The sequence below is a fragment of the Uloborus diversus genome, chromosome 8, assembly GCF_026930045.1.
Source record: "Uloborus diversus isolate 005 chromosome 8, Udiv.v.3.1, whole genome shotgun sequence".
Taxonomy (NCBI): Eukaryota; Metazoa; Arthropoda; class Arachnida; order Araneae; family Uloboridae; genus Uloborus; species Uloborus diversus.
Window position 1 is genome coordinate 10,885,258 of NC_072738.1, and position 9,685 is coordinate 10,894,942.

Below are 9,685 nucleotides of genomic sequence, written 5' to 3' on the forward strand. Positions count from 1 at the left end.
GCAAAAGCTATTTTACCTTAAATCTGCGTTAAAAGGTCAAGCTCAATCTTTGCAAACCTCGGAAGACACTTACGATTCTTTAATGAATGCCTTAACTGCTCGTTTTGAAAATAAAAGACTTGTTGTTAATGCCCATATTCAAAATTTATTCAACCTAGAAAAAATAAACAATGAATCTCCAAAAGAATTGAGAAATTTAATAGATAATTTCAAAAAAAATCTACGTGCCTTAAAGGTGCTAGAATTTGATCAAAATAACCTATCAGAAATACTTTTGTCTCATTTATTTTTACAAAAGGTTGATAAAGAATCTTCTAAACAGTATCAAATGTCTCTTAAAGGTAAAGATGTTGAAAGCTTCGATCAATTGCTAGACTTTTTTGAAACTAGGGTGTCAATATTAGAAACCGTGAGTAAAAATGCTCAAACTAAACCTCTTAAAAACCTTGGCCCTTCGTCCCAAAAAAGCAAGGTGTTTGTAGTTCAAAATAAAAATAATAAACCGAGGGTATGTGTTTTGTGTAAAAACAACCACACATTGTTTTGGTGTGTTGGATTTCATGACATGAGTGCATCTGAAAAATTGAAATTTGTAGAGCAAAAAGGACTTTGTAAAAATTGCCTTAATGCTCATGTGGGGATCTGTAAATCAAAATATGTGTGCTCTGTTTGCAAAGGCAAACATAATACCTTGTTGCATGATTCTTTAGGTGAAGTTTCTCACATCAAATTTGTTTCTGACTCAGAAGGTAGCAATTTACGTAACTTTTCGGACTCCTCGCAAGGAAGTTCTACTGTTTCTGTAGGTCAGCAAAGTAAATTTGACAGCAAAACAAGTGCGACTTTAGTATCTCGCACACAACAAATAGGTAATTTAATGACAAAATTAAATGTGTTTGTTTTGGGAAAGGGCAACAATCGCGTGGAAGTTACTTCGTTAAGTGATTCATGCTCTGATATAAATCTCATGACGGAAAAATTAGCAGATTTCTTGGGACTTAAGAAATTGCTAGTCAAAAATTTGTCTTTAAGTGGAATTGGTGACCATTCTGTACCAATAAAGTACAAGGTCATTTGCTGCATTAGCAATGCAGATAGAACTTTTGAAAAACAGATTGAGTGTTTTCTTGTTCCGCAAATCGCGGCAAAAATTCCGTCTAAGTCTTTTACTATAAACGAATGTCAAATTCCTAGTCACATTGTGTTGGCTTGTCCAAATTTCTATAAGAGTACGGACATAAAATTGTTGTTAAATAGTAGCTTGTTTTTTGAAATTCTGCGACCGGAAAAACTGTATTCTGAGGATAAGAAATTAATATTTCAGGACAGTGTTTTCGGGTACCTGTGTACTAACAGCACATTACAGGAAACAGATTTAATTAACTGTTATCTTACGGAAAATTCTAGGTTAGATACTACTTTGGAGAATTTCTTTAAAATGGAGTCTTTTCCCGGAGATAATATTGAACCGACTAAAACGGAAGACGAAAAATTTTGTGAGGAACATTTTGTTAGAACTCACTCTAGAGATAGTACAGGTAGATATATCGTAAAATATCCAATGAGAGAGAACGCGGAATCGTTATTAGGTTTTTCAAAACTTACTGCAGAAAAACGATTGAATAGTATTTGGGCCAAATTGAATAAAAACAATACTATGGAAAATTTGTACCGTGATTTTTTGGCTGAATATTTATCGTTGGGTCATATGGAAGAAGTGGAGGATGTCGAAGCTGATGAAAAACCGGGTAGGGTATATTATATCCCACATCACCCAATATTTAAACCGGAAAATAAATCTACACCTCTGCGGGTAGTCTTTAATGCTTCCGAAAAAACCTCATCAGGATATTCTTTGAATTCCATTCTTCTATTCGGGAGAACTATTCAGCAAGATTTGTTTTCGATTGTGCTAAGATTTCGTAAGCATAAAATTGCCTTGTGTGGGGATATTCGTAAAATGTACCGTCAGATACTAGTGCATGAGTCGCAAAGAGATTTGCAAAGAATTCTCTGGAAAGATAGCTGTCAGGCCCCTGTAAAAATATACAGGCTTACTACTGTATCCTACGGTATTTGCTCGGCCCCTTTTCTCGCGACCCGTGTGTTGCAGGCTTTAGCGGATGATGAAAAATCGGATTTTCCTATCACTTCAGATATTTTGCGTAATGACACATACGTTGACGACATCTTAACAGGTGCAGCGTCTGTAGATGCCGCAAAACAGTCATTACTATCATTGCGTAATCTTTTAAAGAGAGGAGGGTTCGAATTACATAAAATTATGTCCAACTCCACAAGAATTATGGATGATGAAGAAAATGCTAAATTATCGTTCGACTTTTCTCAACCTGTGAAAACTTTGGGAATGTTATGGAGACGTGATACCGATAATTTTACTTTTGACATCACGTATGAAATTAAGGACATGTTCACCAAACGAGAAGTCTTATCTACTATCTCTAAACTCTTTGATCCCCTTGGACTAGTAGGTCCAGTTCTCACCAAGGCGAAGCTTATAATGCAAAGTCTATGGACACTGAAGTTGAACTGGGATGAGTCGTTGCCGAAGGATGTGATGCAAGAATGGACTTCGTTTCTCGCTCAGCTCCGGCAAGTTGATCAAATTAGTGTAAAAAGACCAGTGATTGCCGATAACACCGATGCGTTTGAAATTCATGCATTTTCGGATGCATCTCAACGTGCATATGGAGCAGTAATTTATTTGCGTTGTGCTGATACGTCTGGAAATTTCACAACCAGACTTTTGTGCAGCAAATCTAGAATATGCCCTTTAAAGATGTTAACCATTCCCAGACTTGAACTTTGTGGAGCTCTGCTGCTGGCGCGATTGGTGAATAAGATTTCTCTTATTCTGGAGTTGCCAATATCAAAAACTTTTTGCTGGACGGATTCTAGTATTGTCTTATGGTGGATCAACACTCCCGTGACAAATCTCAAGACTTACGTCGCCAATCGGGTGGCGGAGATTGTGACCTTAACCGGTAATTGCAGTTGGCGGTGGGTGAATTCGGAAAATAACCCGGCTGATTTGATCTCGAGAGGTACCACAGTCAAGGACCTCGTTTCGAATGAACTTTGGTGGAATGGTCCGGAGTTTTTACAAGGTGAACTGCCATCAACTGAGAATTGTGATTTTTCTGGTGATCCTGCTTATGAACTAGAACTCAAGAACTTTATTCTTAATACATTTCTTATTTCAGAAAATGATGAATTTTTTGAATATTTGTTAAATGTAACTAATGATTATTTTAAATTATTGAGAATTTTAAGGTTTATTCTCGTATTTTCTCGGAAGTGTAGAAAGGAAGAAAGAAGTCAATCTTTGGATGACTTGCAAAGAGCTAGAGCCATTCTTGTTAATAAGGTGCAAGTAAGGCATTTTGGGTCTGAACTTGCGGCCTTAAAGAATGGAAAAGGTATTTCAGGCTCAAGTAAAATTTCGTCTCTAAATCCCTTTGTGGATTCAAATGATAATTTACGAGTAGGAGGACGCCTTACTAAAGCTCAAATAGAGTTTGATGCCAAGCATCAGTTAATCCTTCCTCAACATAGCAAATTAACTTATTTAATTTTTGAAAGTTTTCATAAAAAATACTTTCATATTGGTGCCCAGGGATTGCTTCATTTTGTGAGGCTGCAATTTTGGCCTATTAATGGCAAAAGCATTGCAAGAAAGGTTGTGCATAACTGTAATGTTTGTTTCAAAAATAACCCAAGTTCGCCATTGCAGTTAATGGGAGAATTGCCTTCTGAACGAGTAAACCCAGTTGCCCCCTTTGTCAATAGTGGTGTCGATTTTTGTGGACCATTTCAAATTCGCGTAAGTAACCTTCGAAAGGCAAAAATTGTTAATGTATACGTTTCTATTTTCATATGTCTTTCTACAAAAGCCATTCACTTGGAGATTGTTTCCGATTTAACCTCGGAGGCATTTATTGCTTCCCTGAAGAGGTTCATCTCTAGGCGGGGAAAAATTTCAAGCATTATCAGTGATAACGCAACCAATTTTAAAGGCGCGAATTCTGAAATTAAGAAGTTACTGGCACAAGTAGACACGCCTACCTCAACCTTAAATAACTATTCATTGTCTGAAGAAATTGTTTGGAAAAATGTTCCCCCTCGTTCTCCTCACTTTGGAGGGCTATGGGAATCAGGTGTGAAATCCTTTAAGCATCATTTAAAACGGACCGTAGGTAACAATAAATTAAGTTTCGAGGAATTTACCACTGTAATGGTTCAGATAGAAGCAATTCTGAATTCCCGTCCACTTACTCCTTTATCAACCGATGTGAACGAGTATGAAGTTTTGACCCCTGGTCATTTTTTAATTGGCCGCCCACTACTTGCACTTCCAGAGCCAAATTTAAAGGACATTCCAGAAAGTAAATTGTCTAAGTGGCAAAAATTAACAAATTATGTGCAAGTAATTTGGAAACGATGGCAGACTGATTATTTGAATCACTTACAGCAGCGTAACAAGTGGCAATTTGCTAAGGATAATGTTGAAGTTGGTACTATGGTACTTTTGAAGGAACCCAACTTACCCCCGTTACAGTGGCCACTTGGTCGTATTGTGGAAACTATAAAGGGTTCAGATGACAAAATAAGAGTCGTAAAAATTAGAACTTCTAATGGTATTTTCACTCGATCTATTTCTAAAATTTGTATTTTACCAACTCAATAAGTCATTTTTTGGGTATTAAAATTTGCTATTTTGCAATTTTTTAAACTGCTTTAAATGTTTACCTCATATATAATTTTGAAGTAGCTTGTTATGTCACTATGTTCATATCCTGTGATAAATTTTGATTGTTTTTGAAATGTATGTTATGTATGATTGGTTTTTGAAAGTTGAACCTTTCAACGCGGGCGGCATGTTACATCTCAACTCTAGAAGTATTGCGCATGTGGCGCCATCGCAGTTGTTAAAAGGCTCGCACACTTTGCTTCGGCAGTCGTTACCTGAAGACTCAGGTGCGGGTGCACCGAGATTTGTTTATACAGTATGTTTTAGTTACTTAATAAAAAATGTTCTACCTACGTTTTATCAATTTACCTTTTTAAAAATACAGTCCACTATAAATTAAACCAGTGAACCTTACCAGCCTTCATCTACAGAATAAAATAATCAAGCATACATCAGGGAACACATCGAAAGCTTGGACACCAGTTTTCTGCAATGAGACTTTTGTACAAATACTATTTTTTTCGCCCAACAATATTGGAACCTAAATGTCGGATAAGTCAGCTCCCCTTATATAGGAGCCTTAGGTCGGGGCAAGGAATGGGTTAAAGGTTTTCGCTTTTTCCATTCTGAAAATGTTCCCTCAAATATGAGCATATTGCATAATTTAGAGATTCATTGTAGTGTCATCTATTGAGAAAAAGTGTAACTATTCGTTAGCGATTTTGAATTACCGTGTTTTTTTCTCTCTCTTCACAATTTTCGTATGTTTTACTTTTCCAGAATGAACTCCACTTCTTTGAAAAACTTCAGGGACTGTTATTACGTCTTGAAATTAAAGTAAATAATAACAAACAACGAATACATCAAGCACATAACATGTAACATCCAGCCCCTGGCGTAATTTGAATTTTGGCAAACTGAATTCAAGTTTTGTTTTTCGCAATCACGAATTGTGATAAAACCGTACTTATTGGATTTCTTGTTTCAACATTCCCTCTCAATAAAAATTGCGAAAAATATAATTTGAATTCAAGATGCCGAAATTCAAAGTAGTGACAATTGCTGGATGTTTACGGTTGGATGATAGACATGTGTTGGATGCTGAATGTTGGATGTTGTGCGCTGGATGCGCAGGGGTACATACAAGGGAGGATTATGGCGCAAGTTGCACCATCAAGATTTTTTTTGGAGAGTGGGGGATTTTTAAATTTATTTTTTATATTTTTTATTGATTTAATTTTAATTTAAACGATTTATTTTATTTTATTTATTTAAGTATTATGTGTGTTAACGCTACTGGTGTAGCACGGAACGTTTCTAACAAAATAATAGTAATGAGTAAAAATAAATAAATAAATAAATAAATAATGAAAAAAATATTAATAAAAAATGAATTAAATAAAAAAGAGGGCAAAAAATAATAAAGAGCAAAAGGGTTAGGATTTTGGGGGGGGGGAATTTGCGCCATCAAACTTTGGGGGGGGGGGGATGGGCACCCCTGTGAATACGAGATGAACAGTCAAGAGCAGCGGTTCCCAACCTTTTTAGTTCTGCGGCCCACCAAGTTTGAAGAAAATACCATTGAGGCCCAATAACTACTATATATTACTTGCACAGTCTAAATTTACTTTTTCGGGGAGGGGGCATTTGCTCATAACTGTCCTTAAGTGTAAATAATATACCGTATTTGGACTGAAAGTGTGTTAAAAACGAGTTCTGGAGATGTCATTTTCCTCCTCTCCTTATGTTACACCACTGATATAAATAACTACTATACAAGAACAATTTTTAAGGAAGAAAGTAACTTTTTATTGCATTCATTTAGCTGGTACAGCTCTAAAGAAAATCAAAAACAAGTCAAAGTTAAAGCTCCATGGGATTTTTGATGCTGTTACGAAGGACTTGATATCTGCATTGAAACTGCATAGTCTTAAATAGCACGCTACATTCAATGCATTTCTACATTATTTTTTGAAAACTGCAATAAAAAGTCTCATTCAAATAGTAGGTTGTCGAAAAGCAGCTCTAGTCTCTCAATTACACTGATTTTTAATGCCAGTTCAGCAAAGGAGGAGCACTTTAAACTTGAAGCTAATGCTAGTTCGTTTGGCTATTTTCTTTAAAGGAGTTTCTGATTCATTAGATTTCATCTTCAACGATAGGAGAAGTTCCTAAGAAACATGAAAATTCTTCAGTTCCTTATTGTCGATAAGCCAGGTGGAGTTTTTGAGTGACGGTACATCTAATAAGTGAATTTTTGCAAAAAACGGAAATTAAGGCCCCAACAGTCCTGGTTCATATTCTTGACCAGTGTCCACGGCCCAGTAACATATTGTTCGCAGCCCACTTGTGGGCCGCGGCCCATGGGTTGGGAACCGCTGGTCAAGAGGTTCAGATATAAAGTCGGTGCCGCAGAACGAGTTGCCGCCGCCGCTCAGGAGGAGCACCTGCACGGAGACAAGTAGACCTCAAGAAGGTTAGGACATCAACTAGGGTCTAATAAAAACAATCACTTTTTCGTGATTGCTCAAAAAAACCCTCGTAATATCTTTGAGCGTGGTATTTATTATACGCAATGCAACAAAATATTACGGCCGTTGTGATCAAAAAACATGTATAATTGAAAAACATGATTCTTTTCTTCTTGTTCTGTTTTCCAGAAAAAAATACCAAATGCAGTAACAAAACTAATTCGTCGTATTTTTATTTTATTTTATTTTATTTTTAATTTCTTTACACTGTAAAAAAATCCGAAACGTTACTGGTTATTTCCGTGGAATTTCTCGGGATTTCACACGTTTTCACCTATTTCCCCGTAAAAACAAGTATCATCACAAAAAAGTTTCCTGAATCGCTACACGTTACACGTGTGCAGACTTTCACTCTTGTGGAAAATATTTTTAGCAACCAGTTTAAAGATTGAATGAGCGTGTTTATTCAGTGTTTCGGCCTAATGTTGCTTGTGGCCTGTTAAAATTCACTAAGCTCCCGATGGGAGCGAAAATGTCAATGGAAAGCTACTGCTTAGCAAGGCAGGAATTGCAGGCAACAGACATGCTGGGCTCTTTTCTTACATAGCTTTGGCCATTGCAGGCAACAGACATGCTGAGTTCTTTTCTTACATAGCCTTGGCCATGGTCGCTCTGATTTATATGGAGCCTTCTTGGTGAATTAGGAAGGTTCTAATCAATTACACTACACCTACTTAATTTTTCTAGGAGGTTTTAGAGATATGACTAGCTTTAACGAGCTGATGTGTGCATCACATGACTTCCTTTTACTCCAATTTAATGTCATTTCCCCATTATTCGCTATTTTAATGTGATTCAATATTTATTCTCTAAATATCACCAACAATGACCAAATTGAAACCAAAAAAAAAAAAACTCCGCCAAATTTGTCGCCAAGTTGGCGACAAAACTTGGCGACCAAAAGACTGGCGATATATCGCCAAGTGTCCGACAAATTATAACGCCACTTGAGTTTACATCGAAACTAACAATGATTTCCCCCCAAAAAGGTGCAAAAGACCCCCTTAGGAACATCCGAAAGCAACCAAAAGGGGAGGTGCACAACTAGACCCCACTACGAGTCTATGTACCAAATTTCAACTTTCTAGGACATACCATTTTTGAGTTATGCGAGATACATACGCACATACGCACATACGCACATACACACATACGCACATACGCACATACATACAGACGTCACGAGAAAAGTCGTTGTAATTACCTCGGTGACGGTCAAAATGGATATTTGGCGTGTCTATACATTCTTAGGCACTTTTCCGCATGTGGTCGAATCGAAAAAAAAACTCAACATTCATTTGGGGGTGAGCAAAATGGAAATTAAGGGCGATTTTTGAGTGAAAATTTTTTCGCGAATACAATACTTCCTTTTTTGTAAAAGGAAGTAAAAAAGGCAGATTTCGCACGTCTTCATCAAGTTTCAAGGTTAACTTCAGAAAGGTTACTGACTTTTAGCGCAAAGCGTTCCTGATTTTTCCAAGATATGTTACTGGAAGAAATTGCGCACATCAGCTGCCCATTATTTTCCAGGAACGTTTCTGAATCGTTTTTACAAGGTATATGGTTCTTATAATTGATGTTTTTAAGAACAATACAATTGACTTTGCGCTTATTTGGTAATATGCTCTCGTTTTACAGTGATTTGGGAGAAGAGAGCAGTCCTGAACATGTATAAATACGAATAAAGTATACTCAGAAATGTTCGTTTCAATAAACCAAAGAATCCTCATATATATAATAGCCGATGACCGAGTAACCCGCGTGTTTCAACAGTGAAACTCGCGACACGGCATGATAAATTGATAATATATTTTAGTAACACGCATTTTTTAACATGCAGGGAAAGGTTTTATTGCTCAATAAAAGTTAATCTTCACATTTTTATATTAAAGTTAATTTTAAAGCAGCCAATAAAATTTAAATTAAAAATTGCGATTAGAAGAAATATAGATTAGAGTTTCTAGCGATTAAATCACAAAAAATTAAATTTTTAGAGCTTCCACATTATAAAAATTTGATTTTTAATATGCTTTTTTTTTCACATTTGAAACAAAATAAGGGGACCTGAAACCAACAGCCCGTTCGAAGTAAATATACGTAAAGTTTCAAAGCCATTCGTAGAAAGCTATATATGATCGCATATTGGCGCATATGTAAAGCATCTACCCCCAGCAACATAGTACCCTATTTTCATTGAAAATTTTTTGGGGACACGTAATTAAAGATTTATTGGGGACATATCTCAGAATTAAAGATTTAATATTATATACAGCTTTTTTTTTGAGGGGGGGATGTAAAGGCTAAAAAAGTCAAATATACGATTTGGGTAATTATTTTGAATTTTTTCTAGTCAAATGTCATTAAAAAATAGCCAACTTTGATAAACGTTAACCAAACCTTGCTTGGACGTTTGATTGCAATCTGACACATTATCCCCACCCCT

The 9,685-nt window shown here is 36.2% G+C and overlaps 1 protein-coding gene across 1 annotated transcript; it reads left to right on the forward strand.

Annotated features, from left to right (window-relative positions):
- Nucleotides 1-2,305: 2,305 nt before the first annotated feature.
- On the forward strand, nt 2,306-7,176 carry LOC129227912 (uncharacterized). The gene is made up of 3 exons (XM_054862533.1): nt 2,306-3,021; nt 3,325-3,555; nt 7,023-7,176. The coding sequence occupies exons 1-3, from the start codon at nt 2,306-2,308 to the stop codon at nt 7,174-7,176; spliced, it is 1,101 nt and encodes a 366-aa protein (XP_054718508.1).
- Nucleotides 7,177-9,685: the final 2,509 nt, after the last annotated feature.

Coding starts and splice junctions, on each gene's coding strand:
- LOC129227912 (XM_054862533.1), top strand. CDS start 2,306: ATGGATGATGAAGAAAATGCTAAATTATCGTTCGACTTTTCTCAACCT. Junction 3,022..3,324: donor ACCGGTAATTGCAGTTGGCG/GTGGGTGAATTC, acceptor TCGGAAGTGTAG/AAAGGAAGAAAGAAGTCAAT. Junction 3,556..7,022: donor GAGTTTGATGCCAAGCATCA/GTTAATCCTTCC, acceptor ATTCTTGACCAG/TGTCCACGGCCCAGTAACAT.